Genomic DNA, 22,105 nt, shown 5'->3' with positions numbered 1-22,105 from the left:
CACCTGAAGCAGGGAGCTAGCTGGGAGGGGGGTGTTTTAAAAATAATAGTAATTAAAAACAAAAACAAACCAAAAAACACACATGCAGACAGGTCCTAACCTCTAGTTTTAGTGTTAGATTCTCTCCCAATGCACTTTATAATAGGACGGCCTGGGAGGTCCAGCCCCATCTTTTCTGGCCATTGGAACCTCCCAGGCAATTGGGTTTCTTCTCTAACCCCAAAGAACCTGGAGTACATTTGAAGTCTTAAAGAAAAAACGCAGGTGAGACATTTGAGTTTTGCTTTTATCAGCAGGAGATAAGAACTACGCTGTCTTTTGCGTAACATTCGGCATCATAAAGAGACATAGATAAATGGGAATCCACAGCAAGGAGGTGTCAGAACAGAATATGCATCGCGTGGCTTTGCAACATTGACATATTTTGCAATCCCAAAGAATCCTTGTTTACTCTGATGCCTCTAAGCATTTCTTTCCCAAACGTGTTCTTTCTGGAAATAAATTTGAAGTTCGAGTTCACAGAACTGCACCAGAATCAATGAAAAATAATTTACTTCCCATGCAGCTACTGATTAGTTTATCCTACTCAAATAACAAAACTAATAGAAATCCTATCCTCACTAAGCCATTACACACAATTCATAGATATTGACAATCAATTCCAGTAATCTAATAAAAAAGCACATTGAAAGTTTGGTTCCTTTCTAAAATGCCTGAACAGTAATACAAATCTGGTGAGAATCATTAAAGCTGTAAACTTCCACAGAAAAGACTTTGAGCATTTGTATCACACTTGTATATTGTATTCAAGCATTAAATTGTATTCAACAGCCTATTAAAAATTTCTATTTTTAGAATGGAGCTATTTTATACATTTTATCTTCATAGTATGTTTAAAAAATAACACTTTGAAACACCTTTAATAAAGATTGCACAAACAGTATGTGCTTTTCAAGCTGCAAGGTCAAACAGCAGATGCCGAAGTGCTCTAAAAAGCTATTTGGTCTTCAACATTTGTACTCAGTAAAACAACTTTGCAGGAAGGGGATGGGAGAATAGGCAGAATTTTTACCTGCCATTTTACCTTGTGTTGAATTCCAGACTTTAATGCCCATCGCAAATTTGGTAAGTGTAATTTTGAACGCAAGTGCATTTTGGTGCTAGATTACAAAAAAAGACTGGAAAAAAGGTGACTGAAGTTCAAAACAGCTAAGATTGCTAAATAACACATCTTGGACACCTTTTCTCCAAATGCTCTCTCCAAATGCTAGGTTTTCTGCATCACAAGCATTAGATTGACTGGTGACATGAAACACTGTTCAAATGCAGCTATTTGAAATCATGTCCACTTAGAGCAGTGGCACCAAAAGAAACACAAAAATAAAGTGAGTCACACTTAGACCAAGGAACAGTTATTAAACTTCAGCCTGATCTCTGACTGTGATGGGGGCACCCCACAGCCAGCTAAACTCTCAATCAAAAAAACTAGAGTAAAAAATTCTTAGTTAAAGATTATCTTAATCAAATCAAACACAAATTCAGTTCATGAAGTCTCCTTATTTTAAAGGATGTCTTTCTGAAGTGTGGAATCTTCAAAAATAAGATATTTTATTCAGAAAAGTCTAACATTTTTAGAATACAGAGAGTTTCTTGCTTCACTTGGGTTCTAATTTTGTAATCCTACTGTCACTCTTATAATTCTTGCTAGTTAGGTTTTGATATTCTTATACAGAATGAGTACATACAGCTTGCAAGAAAAGCTGAAACCAGGTCTCTATTCTATAAAAAACGTGTGTGTGCATGTTATGTGTGTGTGTATATATTTGGTCCAAATTAGAGAGGCTGGGATTCCTTGCAAGTGAAGTCAGTTGCCTACTCGGGTCTTTGTGGGACAAGGACCTGAATAATTACCTGAACCTAAACCTGAATAATTAAGCAAGTTCTGTAAGCTACTCGCGTTCACGTTGAGTTCCAACAATCAAGAATTTGGTCCCTTTTATCACTAATCAAGGCTAGTGAATTATTCATTCCATACATTGGCCAATAAAGAGCTATTCTCTACTCACTGATACGATGGGCTTGATCTTAAAACTGTAGTTGAGACATTTTGGATGTCTTTTCCTTCTAGCGACTCAGAAATCAAAACAGAACAACTCTTAGGGCCAAGGCTATTTATTAAAATACTAGATCAGCAGGGGAAAAAAAAAAAAACACCTAAATCCCAGAACTCTAGCATTCAAAACTATATTATGTTAAAAAAAAAAAAAAATACTATCCTATAGGGGGGAAAAAACCCAAAACACGCAAACACCGTTCCCTTTGCTTTCCCCTTACCCAAAGCTAAGTAAACATTTACTTGAAAACTATGGCAGGAAAAAAACAAAACAAAACAAAACAGGCTTTTAATTGTAATGCAGTTTCTGAGAAGGAAGAAAACTATTAGACATCACTCAAAAATAATTTCTGAAAAGAAAGTAGTACGTGAAAACGATGGACTTTTCATAATGGCAGTACAATGACGTCAGGCATGTTATGTAACATCGTCTGTGCTTGCACAGAAGGTTGAACAAGGGATACTGAATGTCTTGTCTTGCTCTGTAATCTATCTGTAATATATGAGGACACAAATAAGAAAAATACGCCAAGAGACAAAACAGTACAAAGCAATCTCTGTTTCTGCTCCACTGAAAGATCACACCACACTAGGCAAGGTATGCACATCTCCATCCCAGTTGAAATCCACCACATTACTTTCAGGCCAATGACACTTTTGTTCAGAAAAAGCTGTGTTTCCTGCCTTTTCCATTGCAAAGGCTAGTGTTAGAATGACAACCCTACATGTGTTTAATGTAAATCAGATATTCATCTCACAAATTGCACCGTCTTGGTGACAGAAAAAGATACAGTTTAGAGCTTGTTTTTAATGTTACAAACAGTTCTTTGTGGAGCAAGCTTTAACTTTTTACTTGTGGACTTTGAGTTAAACAGCTTCTTCAAGTAGGGTCACCTAGACTCAATGCACAAGGTCCGTCTGATAAGACACCCCTGCACTATTCAGGACACCTGGCTCAAAGGAGCTTACAAACACTAAGACAACCTTTGCTGACTAATATAAAGTCACACTGTCAGGTGAGAAAAATCACACAGAATACACTTATTCTGAAGAAGGAAAATGAGAGCAAAAAAAGAATCCCACCCAAATCCAACAACAAACCACCCCAAAACCTCAGATGAAAACGGAAAAATAGAAAGTCCCAAAATCTATCACAAAAGAATCCCAATAAAAATGGTGCTAGCTACTTCCAAAGCTCCTCCAAAAGTGCCAGTAACCTGAGGAACAAGGCGTTTTCTTTTATTTAGACTATTTCTTAAAACAAGCAGATAGGTGAGAAGCTTAAGAACAAAACTGTCATAAGACACTTGAAGAGCTGGCAGGAATGAAAGCAACACATTTACACTCTTGGAACCATAAATCAATACTATGTAATATATTTATTAGTTGCAATAATTACAAATGAGTATCACAGAGGCCTATACCTTAACTATTTCATGCAAATAAAAGCTTAAGTGAAATTAATGACCAAAAAGGATGATAAAAAGGTTGGACTTTCATTAAAGACCAAAGAGAGATCAAGATTCCACAAGTCTGAGATGAAAAAGGTGTAGGCTGCTATCACAGGCCTGGAAAATTTCGCTCAGGCTTCACAATCCAGGCAGACACTGGACCTGGACTTTCAGGCACATGCTTGAGCAAGGCCTGCGAGTCGGAAAGCCCTGATTGCAAAGGAGACCTCTAGTTCATCTGTGCTCAGCCTTGACGCCAGCATGAGGCTTTCCATGGCTCACAGCCACCCGCTGGCAGTCCACGAGCACCCTCGTCCTTCAGCACTTATAGGATAGCCCCAGAAAATGTAGTAGACAAACAAGAAACATTGTCTTCTTCCAGTTTTTGATATACATCCATCCTTTATTACAGTATATTTAAGTAACTGATCTATCTTTATTTCTTCAGCTTCCATGTCTGGCATTGGAACGGGTGCTTACCTTGTTCAGAGCCTACATACAAGGGCTGAACGGTATGCAAGAAACTATTACGTTTATTGACAGCGCATTAAATAACCCATAGTAATGTGTGACAGAGATTTTACCTTTTATAAAATAGAGAAAATTGTCTTGTTCAAAGGTACGCTGTACATGCACATAGAGTTTTCACTCAAAGTTACTGCAAATAATCAGTAAATTCATATCTTACTATAACAAGCAATGTATTTTTTAAGAACTGTGTCTATATTGGAAGTTAATGCACATTAAGTCTACAGAGCTTCTTTTCTTCTCTGTTCTTTCAGTGAGGATGTTCTGTTCTCAAATACCAATCCTCTGCATGACAGGCACAGCAACTGCCAGCAGCAACCCCACTAAGCTGTAACTATTCCAGACCTTGCCTCTAGCTTCTGCTTTGTAAAAGCAGCAGCAAATGCAGAATTTCCAATACCCTTTGAAGGTTACAATCCTAAGCAATAATCACTGAGAGTAATATGGCAAATTAGACATGATCTACAAAATCTTTGTCACTAATACCAGAGGCTCAAACACAAAATTCTTTGAAACATATTTAAATTTGATTTAATTATTCACAGTCCTCTAAATCAGTGGCAGTTTTTCAATGCTAAAATAACAATGACTGAAACAAAACTTGTCCATCAAATCTGCAATTATTGTAAACCAAATTCCGTGTACAAACAATACGGTAAAAACACTGCCATGCAGAGAGCCAAGCTTGTTTGTCCAGGTTAGTAAACAGTATGACCATATTAGCATAGTGCTGGGCAAGCTTACCAGACCTGCTGAGAAGCAGAATATATTAGCCAGAGTAGTGCACCATGCCTTTTTTTGGTGTCTCTGAAATTCTCAAAAGAATATTTCTCATTTGAATACAAGGCAGTATTATGATATGTAAACATATCCTTCATTTAATATGGCATCCTACCTTACTGCAGTGGTAATTCTTTGAGAGCTACTGTTCACATATTGCACTCTACCAAGTAGCAGTTTGCTGATATTAGCCAGATAAGCCTACAACAGAGTTATGGGATTGTTTGTATAGCTTCGATAAGAGCAGTAGCTCAATACATTTGAAAAATCTTGTTTGCACAGGTGAAATAGTGCTGTTGACATGAAACAAAATTATTTCTCTTTGGACTGGCAAGGTTCTCTCATAAAGAGTCCCAATTCCGAAGTAAAATGCCTAATTACATGGTATTGTATTTAAAACATTCTATCTTTGTCTCTGCAGCAGAGGAAGAACTCAATACTCTGTGGACACACTTTATATAGAGGCTGAAAAACATGATTCACTCTCTCAACTGCATTAAAAAGGAAATACCATATCTGATTGATTACAGACAACATGCTTAAAAAACATTCCACACTAGTGGACAGGAAACCCACAACTTCAATAAAATTAAGTAACAGTGAATAATTACTATATTATTTGAGGTATTCCTTGAGAAGCTAGTAGATGCTCTTTGCAGTTTACAACTTGCTGCAAGTTTCTAGAGCACTCAAAATAGTTACGTCTCCAAAGTTCTCTGTGTTTTTTGAATCAGTCAGGCTTCAGATCATTGAAACAAAGTCTTTCCTGAAAATTAATACTTAGTTTGATCCAAACAGCCTCATACCAAGTCCTTTAAAAGTAGAAGAAACTTTCCAATAGCAAAAGTTTCCCTGTACTTCCTGCAGCAAAGTTTCTTCTTATCTCTTTCAATTACAAAACTTGAATATTCATGTTTTCAAGAACTTACTTAATTTTTTTTAAACCAAAACCACCCATGCATATTCCTATACGGTAGTGCTGAACTTTATCAACTCCCTTAAAAAAAAAAATCAAATTAAATCATGTTTAGCTGCAGGAAGTCTCATAAGCTTTCTACCTTGTTTAATAAAAATAATAATAAAAAAATCACATTCACATGAGCTATGCACTTATTGCCCTCCTAAAACCCAGATCTCTTTCTTGCAAGTGAACTACTTTGGCACCATGTTAAACACTGATGCTTGGCTGACAATTCTGAGCAGGCAGAACCTGCACCTGCCTGTGCGGGACCGCAGATGTGCTCCCAATCAATAGGGTTCCTCACAGATTCTTCCCATTACTATTCAGATGTAAAGAAATTTCAACTAAGTGAACACTTGATGAGTCAGGAGACTCCCCTCCCTTATCATTTCATCAGAATGGTCACACAGCAAAGGAAATGAGAGTTCCTGTTTGTGGTGGAAACATTTAGCAAGTATATAGCAGAGAATATCTAGAATCAGAAAATACAGTACATTCAAATGCACATGGAACAGGAATCCAAGAAACAGTTTAAGGAGAAAGAAACATATCTTGTTCTCCATTACTGTATCGTACTAGAGGTGCAAGCACAAACATGATAAAGATGAGTGCTACAATTAATTTCATTATGACTATACACTGTTTTCTTCCTTCCCACATATATGATAAGGAAAAAAAACATATTTATACATACTTCATGCAAAAAAATAAAATTAAAGTAATTAACTACTTTAAATGCCTCCATCTAATTACAAAAGCTCTCTCAATTCTTATTAAAGACTAGCAGAGAAGTATAAGAACAGTTACTTAGATGGGTAACAAAATCCCTTCAATAAAGTTAGTCCTGACTTCACCTAGCCTCTGAGGTCGCACTATCCCACAGTCACCTATTAAAGGATTGTTTTCACACTCTCTGCTCAAGCATCTGAAATCGGGTTCTAAATGGAGACCTGTAGGCAGGAATTGCTGTACTGGATAAAGGCCTGTTTCAAAACAGTGGTTTCTAATTAGAAGAATTCTCATTATTAATATTTGTTTATACAGGAACAAATTTTATTTCCTTTATTACCTCCTACAGTAATTTCAAAGTACTGTTCTCATCTCCAATTGCATTATCTGTAGTGGTTTTTTTTAGTATTCGATAACCATTATATATAAAATATCCACCACTAATCAAAATTGGGATGTTTTTAAAAAAATTTAAGAATTAACTCCTTTCAAAATGCTCTCTTTAATGGGTTTTCATTTTTTCACATGCCCCTTAGGAATAGCTATTTCACTTTAGAATAGTTAATTGGGCTGTCTAATCTGCTGCATTTTGTAGATGCATTTTGTGGATGCATTATGGGGAAATCTTGGATTCTCTTAATATCCGAGTCCTCCAACTGTTGCAGCTGAAGGCCGACTTCTTGTCTTAAATGCTATCCTGACTTCCCCGATTCGCAACACACTCAGAGCTTGGCACCCCTGAAATCTTCTACTAGGCAGTCATCAACAAAAATAATGTCCGGAATAAAAGCAAATACTGGAATACTACCATAGGGATGATGACAAATGAACACACATGTTTAAGATGTGCAATTCTGGATGAAGAGAGAGTAACAGGAAAACTAAGCAGTAGCCAGATGAGTAACTGATTTGTTTTTTTCAACTACAGAACCGTATATGAGAAAGAATACCTGTGTTCACACCTACTGTACAGTGCTGTTTAAATAAAACAGTCAATAAAATCCAGTTTTCAAAAACACTAGTATGTCTAAAACCACATAACATTTTGGATACTTAATATGGAAATTGCTTAATAGCTTTTAACTATCTGTACCCTGAGGATTTCAGGGCAGGAGACAAGGCATTAAGTCTTTCACTCCAGACAGCTGATTGAGTCCAATTTTGTCGCTGTAGTGGTTGGACTCACTACATCAGATGTAAATAAACATGAAAGCATCACGAAGGCCTTCTTTGATCCATAAGCTATCTACAAACCTTCCCTATGCTTTTCATGTTTTTAGCTTACCCATTTTTGAAATTGAATGCATTTTAAAATTATTCAGTCACTACAAGTTCTCTATCAGAAAGTATATTTCACTATGTAGCAGTGAAAATTAATTTAGGAGGTCTAGAAGAAGAGTTAGGTAAGAAAATGAAATGAAGTCTAGCTTGCCTCTTCAGTGGAAGTTAAACTACTGCACTTTAATCCCAACTACTTGAAAACTGTTGTTTGGCCCAAACGAAACAAAAATACACTACAGATTGACAAAATTGTAGGATTTCCTTGTTAAATTACTTGGACTGTAAAGTGAAAAGAACTGGTAGCACTTGTATCATATAGCCATAAATGTATGCTGCAAAGCATATCAAGACCTTCTTCATCAAAACCCTTAAGATCTAAGTTTATCAACTGAGACAGAAATTTATGTTTCTATGTAAAGTGAACATTACCATTTTAAGAGTACTAAAGCAATTATTTCAAAATCCCAAAGTCTAATATATCTAAGTGTGCTACAAGTTTATTAATTATTTTTAAACATACCCAGATATTTAATCAATATTCTTATAATGTCTTATTCCTTTTGATTTCCACCTCACCATAAAATTACTATGTCTTATTATAAGTTGTTCTTAATATACTTAAAAACTAACATTATTATAGCAAATTATTCATGTTTAGACACAATTAGTAACGCTTAGACAGACATTTCCAACAACTATGACATTCTTTTACATGAGATTTGACTTTTTCATTGCTGCAAATCTAGACAGACATCATCAGTACTGCAAAATAGCAAGTGTATTATGTTACTCAAAAACTCCCTCTTCACAGTTCACAATGTTGTGATACTCGTAAGCTTTTTGAAAGACATTCTTACTTATTAGTCCAATGTACTGTAAGTTAAAATTGAGCACCGCAGCTTAATGATTCCAAATGAATGAAGGTCTAGGCAACAAGCATAGACCTATCTGAAAACGTCGCTCCAAATATCTAATCAGTTGTCTTTGCTGAAAATTTTCAGCATACAGCTCTTCATCTTATTTCTAGGAAGACTCACACCCAATGCTTGCTTTACTGAGCATTCAAAGGATGAAACTGTATTTTAATAACTAGTACTAAACACAAAGTTACAACTCGTTTGTTTTTTCGTAAGCCGAAAGAAAGGAAAAAAAAAAAATCTTTCAGCTTCATAAACATCCCCCAATCTGCTGCAGTCTAAACTGAAAATAAGAACTAATTAAAAATAACGCTCAATCAAGCAGAAAGCTTTTTAGTGTAAAACAAAAACCCTAAGCCCTAAAGTTTATGACAGAATTTTAAATACGTGAATCATTTGGAAAATTAGCAAGCAGTTTAAAACAATTTTTTCTCTAGACCAGAGAGGGAAAAACTAAAGCTGCAAATCTTAAGAATCACACTAGCTGTAACTAGCATATTATAAAAGAAGGTAAACTAAAATTTGTCCTCATTCTAAGTATTTCTCTATGACAAGAAGTGTGTTCTCTACAGAGGAAAAAATGTGACTATTTTAATGTACTTTATCAATACATCAAAATCGCCATTTCCCACCAAATATTTCTTTGCAATGATTATCATGATATTACATCATATTGGACACAGGAGAGAAAAGGGTCTTAAATTTAAGGTTTTTTTTTTTTTAATAGGTCTAAGTTGTGTGCTATTCCAAAATAAAATATTACTGCAACTCCACATTCGCACTGTCAGTCAAGATAGTTTAAGCTGCAGTAATTACAGCATTTCTTTATTAAAATTTCATCTGCAAGAGAGAAGAAATTAGCAGGAAACCCACAGAAAAAAAAATATGACTGCTGTTTTTAAAAAAAGGAAAAAAAAAATGTATGCCAGATTTAAACTCTCTAGCAATGACTACAACTAGGAAAGTAAAAGTTTATATTCTGAACTATGAAGATAGGACCTCAAAAAAAGTGCTCTTCAGGATAACAGTCCCCTTTTTTCTGGATGTTTTCCTAATTCCTCCCTCACTTCCAAGTCAGCGAACCAGCAGCAAGGGCTGTCCGCACAGGCTGTCCTGCCAGGGAATAAGATGCTGTCCCATAGTATCACATACGTTAGTGCAAGTTTTTCTTGCCAACTGCAGCTGCTAGCAATAAAGTCCCTCACGCAAATAGTCTACATTGCCTGCACAAACCACACAAGTTTCCAACACTATGCCTGAAACAACCTTGCGACAAGTAAGATTTTATTTGCTAATGTAGACTAATTAGTAAATATACACTCTCTCACCTCCTCAAAAATACAGCTTGAAGAGTTAAAAATCATAAATGATTCTAGATGCCACCTGCTTGGCTTTTGCTACATTGCACTAACTTTTTACAAGTTATTCTCACCTGTTGAGATACAAAAGCTGCATGTAACCTTTACGCTGACTGCCAGCAGCTTACTCTAACAGGAGGTATAGATGAATTTATGTGGAAAACGATTAAATTTCGCGCGTACTCCATATAGACCAGAACATAAGACTTTGCAAAACATCACAAAACTTTTTTCTGATCAATTTATACAGGGCTGCTGCAGGGCGACTGTCTGTATGTGCCCATCTTCCTAGTGCTTTTACCTGGCCCAGGGGAATTTCTTAACAAAACTGCCAAAGTTTTTCCCCACTGTTTTCAAAACTATTTCCAGCCCCGTTAAAAACAAAAACCCTTCCCCCCCCTCAAATAGCCCCCACAGAAACATGGTATTGCAGATTGACTGCTACTATTTGAAAAGCACCATGTATTCAACCTGCTATGAGACGCTTCAAGTTGTCCCAACTGGCAAATGCTTACACTAACATTACTTCCAAATTACAAAAGGTACTGATGACAAAACTCAAACATTTTAGGGGTTGCAATTAATAAAGAGGCTTTTTAGAGGCATAGATATGTCAAGCTAAAATGAATTTACATTTGCAGCTGTATGCATGCATATTTTTAATCAAAATTAAAAAAAAACACATATTACTCATATACTTTTGATAAAACAGGTGGCTACAAAGAGATAATGAACATAAAAGGTAAAAATCCCTGAAGACTATTTTTACCTCATTACACATTATGGCTTTTTGTTTGTTTGTTTTTAAGCAAGGCCCTGATACATACTTACATGGGTTTGGGGGGGGGGGGGGAGTTATTTATTTATTTCTTTATTTAAACATTGAGAGATACTTCAAGATGACTGCCGAATTACACAAAGTAATTAAATTATCCATATAACTAATATATAAACATTCTTTTTTATATACAAAATAGGTACAGGATGTATTTGCATGATCAGATCTTGAATTCTACTAAGTTTTGTAGAATGCTCTATATTTTGGCCAACAAATTCAGGCTTTGCGGCTCTACGCTGCGCTGTTCAGTCTCAGCAGTTTCCACAGACAGAAAAAGAAACAGTTACCACAGAGTGTAGCCCAAGGTACAGGTGTACGAAGGATGAAACTCAGGGGACCATAAATTCATTACCTATTTTTTCTGTTTAACCTCTTCTAGGACATTGCTGACCAACACCAGCATCACATCAGAGAATCTTTCTTGTTTTCAAACTGTGCTTTAATTTCCACCATTAATTTCTGAATTACTAGGATATCGGAGACTCTTGACAACCTTTAAAGTCTCCTGGCATGCAATGCAGTATGAGAAGTCCTAGGCTTACACCAGACCAATAAACTCATTTTCTTCCTCTTTCAATACATGCAATAAAATACAGAGTAAAATAAATTTACAAAAAATTAGCAGGAAATCAAATAAGACCTCATCTCTTACCCTAGGAGGAAATCCAACAGCATTCTCCTAACACGCAAATAACTCAAGAAGTTATGCAAATCCTACCTGGCAGGGCTGGAAGAGAGCCGACATCTCTACTGCAACAGTCAGCCATGCAGCAACCCCACTGCTCCAAATAACAAAGTCAGATACACAGACTTCGCTGTCGTATTTGTACCTACCACGCCGGCATTTCTAAATCATACTCCTTGCCAGTCCCAGGAACAAAAAGCTTTATGGTCAACGCTATTACTAGTTAACACAGGTGTGGAGCACAGTGGGGAGGAGAAACTGCATTTTGGGGGTTTGGGGGGGGGGGGTTGGTTGTGGGATTTTGCCTCTCCCTCCCAATAATAGCACAGCAGAGCTTTGTTGTTGTTGTTGTTACTTTACTTACTTTGGTTACTACAGATATAGTAAAGGGCCATTAAATTAAGAATTAGAATCTGTGCAGGATAGCCAATAGTCCAGAATAGAAAGAGGGATAACCTGATTGCTGCAGTCCTCAGTATGGTATATGGGATTTCATTTTCCAATCTTACATTTTGTGTTGGAAGAAAAACACCAACTCACATAGAAAATAGCTTCAAAATGCATTTCACAGTTTAAGTCTATTATAATCTCTCAAAGCACAGTGAGCAACAAAATACAGGTGTTTCCTACATGTATCAACCACTACTTGAAATAGGGACAGTGAGCACTTCTGAAAATTGGGAGAGGTCTGTGTGACTTCAGGACCCCTCCAAAAGGAAGGCTTGCTTGCTTGCTTGCTTTTAGCATCACTTGGAAAGAGCGAGGGACATACTGACACTGGTTCCAGAGAGGATCCCCTTGGCTTAGATCAAGTGCAGTTACGTTACAAAGATTACATATAGAGTTACCTGAATTATCACTTCTCACAGTAAGAAATATTATCCTAATAGGTCTAGGGGATAAAAAAAATAATAATAATTCTGATTTTGAAAGTCATGTCAATAGTCAGATATACCTTTGTATCATTTTTGACAGCAAGCTGGTATTGCCTCCTCCAAATTATATCCTTAACAAATAACTTACATAAAATATTCAGTTTTCATGATCTATGAAACTGATTTATATATCATAAAAGTTTTGGTTACAAACAGAAGTTGCACAAGTTTACAGTAGTGACTGCCTTCCAATTTTTAAAGAACAAAGCCAAAACCTGATCTGTAAAAGCAGAGGCTACTAGGCTGAAAACAGCAATGCTGAAATCAATTTAGCTAGCTAAAATTAAGTACTGAAAAGTACAGAAAACAAACTCATCATAGTATTTTAATGGAAACAGCAGGAAATGTTGAGGCTCCCCATTAACTAATAAAAAAAAGATATTAACTGTATCAGTTATCACACAAAACATTTTTCTCATTGACAAGTCTCAAAAGCTCAGTATGGTACCAAGAAAAAAAATATACACACAGTGTAGCAAGAGCAACGTGGATAACAGAAGCTACATCAGGCTTGACATATGTGATGTGTATGATTTAAGCCAGATTCATGAAGCAGGCTGCTACAGTTTCTCAAGCTTTCTCAAAGGGAGGGACAAGGATACCCTGCACACACACAGTTTTTTATTAATTGGAGGCTGAGAGAATTTACCTTCCAAACAATACATTTGATCAAAGTTTCTATAAATCAGTTGTCTTCAAAAAACAACACTTGCAACTTAGAGAGGTCAACCCTTTCCAAACCACAGTTTAAACAGCTAAATACTCCTCAATTTCCTCTTTCTTCATAAGACATTACACCTGCAGACTTGAATACAATACAATCCATACTTTATAAGTCTAGGCTGAGACTGTGACTCAAGAAGGCTGCTAAAGTGAGACATGAACAATCTTCTCCCTGAAAAAACTGAATTTGCCATCAGTACATCATCTTACTTTTACACACAACTCCTCATGCTATGGAAAACCAACCACCAACCTCAGAATCCTTCTGAATTTAACAGTATGGTACAAGATATCATCTGTTTTAGGAATAAATCATTTAATTACAGCCTAACCTGGGTGTAGTCTGTAGATACTACATAATAGCAAACAGTTACCACAGCCTAGCTTTAAAAAGTCAAATACATCAACACAACTCAAGTAGTTTTAACACAATATTAAAACAATCACTATTAATAAAGATAACATCTATAAACACTCCCATAAGTAAAAAGATACATGAAGCTGGATGATAAGAAAAAAACCCTCTCATTTCATCTAGACACTAACAGTTTTCCTAGATTAATGTCATTGTCGCAACAAAGACCTAGAACAGTTCTATATCCAGCTCATTTATGAGTAAAATTTAATTTGCAGAACTCTGCTCAGTCTCCAGTTACAGAACGCAACCCACTACTTATTGGAAGGAAAGAGTCTTTTAACTGTTAGAATACAAACTGCAAAAGAATTAGTTGCTATTTAGAGGAGAAAAGATTCCTGCAGAGGCATTGGAGAGAATGAGTTCGGAATTCAAACAAGCGCACTCAAGTATTTGGACAGCTAAGTGGAAAAAAACCCCCAGCATATACACTGGTTCTAACACAATCCACAACAGTCAAAACAGTGATGAACTGTTTATCATGATCCTTCTCTTTATTAGGAAATACATATAGCCACTTCATTTTCTGCACTCTTCCCCCTCCCGCTGTCCACACCAATCTACAGCACATAACTAAGCAGAAAATTCTGGATCTAGACTATGTGGGATTATGTTATCTCCAGCCAAGTATATAAACAAGTATAAAACCCAGGGAAGAACACACACACACAGACACACAAAGAAAAACCCACTAGGCAGTTTTCTAGCTAGCTTTCTTCACTTCTGCCGAACAATGGGAGAATTTGTATGTTCATTCACTCCTGGAAAACGGTATTTTAAGGGACATATGTAAATGAAATATTAAATACTGTAGGACTCATACCAATCAAGTTTCTAGGACCACCATGATAGGAAAGAGCTGCCACATGTAATAAGCACCTGCCTATGCTGGAGAAGGTGGACATGAAGAAAATAGCGTATTTGCTGCATTTTAAATATACTTTGGATGTTACTAGTCTAAGATATAAATACACTGTATAAAGGGAGATGTATCCATGGAAAGGAATAAAAGAAAAAAAAACAATCAAGATGTATAAACTTGTAAGAAACAGATTTGGAATATTCTATGATATTTTTCTTCACTGTAACTACCTAGTAGTCTAAAGTAACCCTCTTCAAAAGACATCAAATAGTAACATGCCTTCCTATTTAAGCACGTCTCTCTATTTCTATCATGGACTGATAATGTTTGACAAATTTGGAGGTAGAGCAAAGAAAAAAACCAAAAGCACTATTGTGCACATACTGAAATCTAGCAGAAGCTTTTGTAGTAAATAACCAAAAAGGCAGAAAAATACTAACCTAACATGGTCTACAGGCACTGTACCTATGAATGCTAAACCTGACTTGCACATGGAGAAATATAAATGAAGTGATACATACTAATCAAGTTTTAAAAATAAAAATACTTACATCATGCCCAGAGTGGGCATATGAAGAGACAGGAAAGAGACACAGCACAAATGGTCTCATGACTTACTAGAAAATTAAGTCATTTGACATTATACAATCCATCACGCAATCTTGCTTAAAAGCATAGAATACTATTGCAAAAGCCAGAGAAAAAACCCACAACCTTATCAAGCAAAACTTACCTTACGGATCTTGAGCAGGACCCTGTAAAAATAAACTTGTTGTCAATGGAGGACTCCTATATGCTTCAGCTGGCATTGGTCAGACACATTCTGAGAATGCTTTTTAAGTGTCAGAATATACATACCTAATTGAATTTTTGCTTTTGGTTCTACACACCTCAAAAACAAAAAGATTATCACAGTCTTACACTGTATACTCGAATTAGCAAAGTTCTAAGGTGATTAGTACAGTAGATAGATGTATTAAAATGAAATGAATTTCTATTCAAGGCTAAAGACAGTTGTTTTTACCTGAAAATTAACATCTTCTTTCTTAAATATTAGTGCTCGAACTTCATCAGGATCTCCATTAAATATAGCTTGAACCAAAGGTGGCTGAAATGAATGAAAAAAGAATATATCTTAGAGTATAATTCCATTTTACTTTTTGTTGACACATGCACAGCTTTCGGATACATAACATACAAACACCAAACAAGGACAAAACAGAACACCCCAGGCAGTGAAATGAAAAATCAGAAATGACAGAATTGAAAGAATTCCAAGTTTTAAAGTTGTAAAAACCCCAAACACACCGACATACTCAAGTCATTGCACCAATCAACAAACCATAAAGAAAAGCTAGAACACTAGCTTATAATGGCTGAAAAGAGAAATCATTGTAATAAAATTAGGGCTTAAAAATAAAGTGAGCATGTTAACACATACTGTGAATTCTATAAAATACATACCAACAAATCCCTTTTACATTAGCAAGTGACTAAAGTTATTAGAAATTTTCACCTGTTTGGATATCGAATAAGGAAGCAAAGTGCATCAGATAAGTATGGTAACAAATTCACACTCACTCACACATATTACTAAATATAGCAAGATTTCTTGGTAAGCAAGAAAAGCTGCAGAGATATGCTAGCATGATTTTAGTCAGTCACTTGACAAAGTAAAATCATTTGAAGAAATAAAGGCACAGTTCCCCCAGCGCTGACCACGTCTAGGATGCAATAACCTCAGTCTAAGGTAGGTCTATAGCATGACCTCTGCTCTTTTTTATTTTAGCTTGTAACTACTGTCGCTTCCCGTATACAATCTACTGTATCAGTTCTCAAAATAAACATAACAAACTGTTGCAATATAACGATTACATCAGTGCCTAAAGTGGTACTGCCTAAACACACCAGAGGAATGGTGAGTGAAGCGGGGGAGAACCGCTTCCTGCAAACACAGCTTTACCAGGCCCTCCAGAAATCTTCTGCACCGGAGTCAAGATCTGTTACTGCTGCATCGTAGATAAAGTTACATGCAAAGGAACGAGCCCCTGAAAAAATATTAATTCTATAACTGAGCTTCAGCTTTTTCCACTGTTCACTATAGGCAGGTTTTACCATCTCTCCTCCAGTTTCAACATGATGCATATTCATGTTAACCTTATGACAGTTACTAGTGGTAGCTGCAACAGTGGTACGAACAGCAAACATGCCAGCAAACAGCACGCCTTACCAGCACATTTCCAGAGGGCGAGGGATGCAAAGATATATCTTCCTGAGGTAATTTGGAAATAAATGTGGGAGAATCATCTTCCACCTCCTCCAAAACAACAATACAGACTCGACTCATTCGATCCGTTTGAGGAAGGAAAAGCAAACAAAAAAAAGCCCAGCCACTGTATTTCTGGAAGCACACTGTAGGTTTCACAGCACGGACCATATAGAAAACACTTTCACCTCTTTCCCATACACTCACAAACCTGTAAGTGCTACTGCTGGTGTATTAACATTTAAAAAAGCACACTCCAGTCCTTCCTTACACTTCATTTTTCAGATTAAAACACTTTGAGATGTTCAAGACAACAGCTTAAAAAATAAAATAAAATAAAATAAAGTTGTTCTTCTGTTAAATAAAATTTCACTCAACAATATCAAAACCACGGTAGCGAAACTGTGGAACAGCTGAAAAAAAATATTCCTAGATCCAATTCAACTGGAACGGACTGCGCTGTCTCAAATAGCTGCCCTTTCGGCGGCGAGCTGCCCTTTGCTGCTGGCGGAGCTCCGGCAGCGCGGCGGTACGCGCGCAGCGCGGCGCTAGGCACGCAGCGCGGCCATGCTCGTGGGCGCCGCCACGCCGGCCGGCGCAGCCTGCGGCAGCGAACAATTGCCCTGGCAAGGACGGCCGCCGCTGCACCCAGCCCCGCAAGGTCAGCGCTGATGAAGAGCAGCGGCAGCAGCCTCGCTGCTGACTGAAAATAACACCGCTTCTAGTCACCCTGTAATTCTGCAGCTGCAGCCGTCAACGTCAAAAACAGTCCGTCCAACAAAATGCATCTGCTTTTCAGCAGTTATTCAGAACATGGCCAGAGGATGATAATTCGTTCCCATGCAATAAAAATATCTGCAACGTACAGCACGGCTGCAGCACATTTACAGGCGATGAGTCAGACCGCCGGGACAATGAAACTCCTTCAGCAATACTGCCTGTTTAATCCAGATTCCCCCAGTGACAGACATGAAGATAGCATTACTCCGTCAGTGACACCAGCAGGGCAGAGCACTCATTTCTCCTTCACCAGGCAGTAGCTGTGGCTTCTCCATCAGGGACTGCGCGAGGCAGAATTACCGTTGAGGAAGAAGGCTTCAGCAAAACAAGCTAGCTGCCATGGCACAAACGCTCCAATTACTGCCTTACACTTCTTCTGCGAAAGCAGTTGATCACTCAAGTGTTTCTTTTCATCACCATGTGAATACAGTTCCCATGATAGTCTTCATTCAGATTGAGGGGGAGAGGAAGGAGGGAGAGAGGAAGAGGGGAAAGGAAAAAAAATAAAAATCAAACTCCGTGCATCTTCTCTGAGCCAACTTCTTTATTCGAACATCTGTCACTGTGCCAGCCTGATTTTCCTCTTCAGCTAGAGGCTCTCCTTATCAATTTTTCCTTGACAGATTAAATGACGTGATCAGCAGATAAGTCTTGCAGAGCTTTAAAAGGAAAAAGAAAAAAAAGAACAAAAGAAAAAAGCTAACTGTCCGAATCGGTCATTAGGAGACCGCAGGAGTGGAGCACAAGCCACAGCCACAGCAGCTTTCCAACTGAGCAGGAGCCGACAGAGACTGCAGGCTCGCAGGATGAAATGCCTAGTAATGCTCACATGTCACACTTACCAAGAACTGAGCTACCGCTCGCAATGCAACTTCCTCCGGCAAAAAGAAAAAAAAAGAAAAAGAAAAAAAAAGAAAAAAGAAAAAAAAGCGCCTTTTGGGCAGTCTTTGCAGAGGCAACATTTGTGCCAGCTCCCTGACTAATTCAGCTCAAACGTAAAAATTCTGTAACTGAAGAAAGAGTCACTGTTTAACATTTTCCACTAAAAGCCGCAAAGAAATCTGGTGTACTGGCTCTGCTGACTAACAACAATTTAGGCGGTAAACAATTCCAACGTTTTAACTGCTTTCATATGGCACTGGCCGCAGCAGCAAAACAATCCTCGCTTAACTCCTAGAAGACAAGAAACTCCCCACAGAAGTCTTCTGAAAATGAACTGAAAGTAAAATGTCTCTTAAAGTAATCAGCTGACTATTAAAAGCCAGTTATTAAATGACCAAACCCATGTTTGGTTGCAACTAGTAGACACACACAGACCTTCAGCCTGAAAAAAAAAATTACACCAAGTATAACTTGAATATAATAAAGTCCTACAACTTGCTGAATAAATATTTCAGCTTGAATCTACTTAAACGGTGCTGGTTTGTGGGAGTATTATGTAAATGAATCCTGTCAAAGTTGCTGGAAATGCTTAAGTGTTACATGAACAGCGGGATGGTTTCTTGCTCATCCTGCGCAGTACGGCGGGTGCTTCTGGTGGCCCGTCGTGCCTGACAGGAGCAGAACGCGTCAATGGGGAACAAGGAGAAGAGTTTTACAGCTCTTCAATAAAACACTCCTGCTAAAGTTTCACATCTTCCTCCAGACAGAGAGAAAGACAGGTTTGATGGGTATATTAAATGGCCTGGATATTAATAGACATACTGAATTCCCATCTTTGGGGGCTGGGGAAAGGAAAAGCTCACATCACCCCTGTTTTAAAATAATTTCTGCAATAGCTTCACTGCAACATAAGAAATTCTTTCAAAAACACCTACTGACACTTCCTGCAGATAAGGGTTTTTTAAGTGCAAAAGAGTTGTGTTATGTAGTCTGAGGCTCCCTAAGCTCAGGACCGCTGGCCTGGCAGAGTATAGCACAAGCTTCTGATCCACTGTGAAGCTTCTGGTAACATTCAGCTTTCCCAAACACTATTTACAGCATGTGAATAACACGCATCTTTATAAATATACCTCATTCATCTCTATACAGAGTCCCAGTTGTTTTCTAATTTCATACTTTTGGTCTTTAATTAAGAAAAAAGCAACAGTTGGTACACTATGCTATATTATTCTGGTACTTCAACAATTTATTAAAAAGAAACAACGTATTCATATGAGTAGGTCTACACGTCCTTCTTGGCCACTGCAAAAATACAACTCATTTAAATAAAAACCAGGACATCCTCAAGGCTCATCTATTGCAACATCCCACTGTCTGCAAAGGAACACAGCAACCACAATCTAGAGAATTTTTGCTTTTTATTTGTGAAAAACGCCCTAAGGAATTGACCTTGTAGTTCACTTGCATAACTAAATATCACTTTGAAAAAATAAGATCACATCTTAAGTCTATAAGCAAAGTAGACTTACAAAGCATAAACTTGTTTTTCGTACTAGACACACACACGTTTGTTAGATAATGGTAATCTGTCTGAGTCCATATGTTAAGTGTAAATGAGCACTTTTTCAGAGCCAGTAAGTTTATACAGCAAGCAAACATTAACAGTTCCAGACTTTTTCCCTCAGAATTAGCATTATATAGCTAGACTTGTTGCTAGATAATGCCCAATTTAGTTTAATTTCACATATTTGAGAATTATCCATTTTTGATCCTTGCAATTCATGATCAAAACACATTTAAAAATCCAGCTAGAAGTCCTATAGGTGTATTTGCCATTAAAAATGTAGAACTTCACACTTAAATAAGTGTGAAAATTTAGAAGACTTAAGACTATCTGAATCTACTCTGATAACTATTCTAGATAACTTACCTACAAATAAAATAAAAATAAACAATTTCCAAAAGCAAATTAACATGTTTTAGCTTGTATAATGTTACATTTTGAATGGTGACATTACTATAGACAAAAAAGTGTTAAAAGCCAGTATGTTACAGCTTGCATTAAAGAGAGAGCCAACACAATTAAGTCTATATTATATCAATCTTGATAGCATGCTAAACCATGTATGTAAGTGGACAAAAAAAAAAAAAAAAAAAAAACAAACACCACTTACACTACGAATGTGCCATTTAATTACTTTCACACCCAAAGGACAATCTTATTCTAGAAACATTTAACTTTTCCTTACAATTAACTAGTGCTTGCTATTTATAATACTCTTAAAATATACAATATGGTCTGGGAGAGAATACCTAAATTTATTGAACTACTGCGTACTAGACCACATTCTTTTGCATGCTTAAAAGAACAATATTCTTCCCTCCCTAGCTCCACCATCAAAAGTAATGCCTTCAAATCAAAAATATTGTTGCATTGTCTCTAACCATCTCTTCTGTCAACTTCAAAAAAATAGTCCAAGGTCTCCTTTGATTTGCAAAATACAAGTTTTTAACAGCCATTGTGAAAGCCAAAAGCTTAAGTTCACAATTCTGCAGAAAGAAAGCAAACTAAGGTGTCTATTTTTTCAGCAGATTATCGAAGAACTAATAACCTTTGACGAGCAAGAAAAGATACCAGTAGCAGAGAACGAAGGCAATCTACATTCAAGAGGATTAAATGAAGCCCCCTCTCCCCAAACTAACTTTTTAAAGGACAGAACCTCACAAAAATACGAAGAAAAAATATTGCATCTCTCAAAATATACTTTTCAGTTTATCTTAGTAACATTTAAAATAACTGAAGATGAGCTGGTCATCAGCATCTGTCATCTCCAAAAGCCTTCAAAAGCCTTTCCAGATTCAATTCTACATATTTCATATAGGAAAGCTTATTAAAGGAGTAGTAGGAAAGATGAGTCAAGATTGGCCTAACTTTAGAAGCGGAACGTCATTTCTGTTGGGGCCAAAGGGCCGACCTAACCAAGCCTCTGCAACCTCGAGCTGTTAGCAAAACAGGATCTCCACACGTCCCTCTCAAATCCTAAAGAGGACAACCAAGCGCGACACAGAATAAAAACAATTTTTGAGCAGACAAAAGTGAGAACGTGTATTCTTGAAAAACAGCTCTTGTGTTGACAAAATTGCTTTTTGCAAATAAAAATATTTTGCCTTTAAGTAAATCAAATCCCAAGTGACTTTTGTAGATGAAGATGAAGAGAATATATCAGAAGAACACAACTTACAAGCTAAAACACGGATGATAGCGGCCATGTCTGTAAGGACAGAAAGAACACAAACTTTGTAGCAGCTAAAAATAGTAACATTTGCTAGAGATCTACCCTTTTCTTTAGGAATTGATGAGCAGAGGGCTGTAGCAAGACTGCTGATGATGCAGAAAACCTCACTGAGGCACATTCAATATCAACAATCCCACTCAAATAAAGATTTCTCTCCTGCCAATCAGCTTTTACAAAGTCTTTTCTGGGCTGAGATTAATCCAACTAGTTTCATTCAATATTTTGCATAATCAAGGATCTAGGAAAGGAAGGAAATTATTCTGTCAGGTTCCACTAAAAATAAAATATTTAAAATTGAGCAAGGC

The 22,105-nt window shown here is 37.0% G+C and overlaps 1 protein-coding gene across 4 annotated transcripts in view; it reads right to left on the bottom strand.

The window, feature by feature from the left end:
- Positions 1–22,105, bottom strand: part of ANKRD28 (ankyrin repeat domain 28) — a 128,485-nt gene that overhangs the window by 67,724 nt on the left and 38,656 nt on the right. The window contains exons 1-2 of one of the 4 annotated variants that reach the window (XM_064506242.1): positions 18,465–18,599; positions 15,601–15,684 (exon numbers count right to left, since the gene is read on the bottom strand). In XM_064506242.1, the coding sequence (XP_064362312.1) occupies positions 15,601–15,684; positions 18,465–18,584 (204 nt within the window). In that variant the 5' untranslated portion in view covers positions 18,585–18,599. Of the gene's footprint in view, positions 1–15,600; positions 15,685–16,806; positions 18,600–22,105 lie in introns of those variants that run through there. The other 3 variants (XM_026103742.2, XM_026103741.2, XM_064506243.1) reach the window with 3 other exon arrangements.

Source organism: Dromaius novaehollandiae, chromosome 2 (genome assembly GCF_036370855.1).
Source record: "Dromaius novaehollandiae isolate bDroNov1 chromosome 2, bDroNov1.hap1, whole genome shotgun sequence".
Lineage (NCBI taxonomy): Eukaryota > Metazoa > Chordata > Aves > Casuariiformes > Dromaiidae > Dromaius > Dromaius novaehollandiae.
The sequence above is the reverse complement of the archived record's forward strand: the minus strand, read 5'-3'. Positions and strand labels throughout refer to the sequence as shown.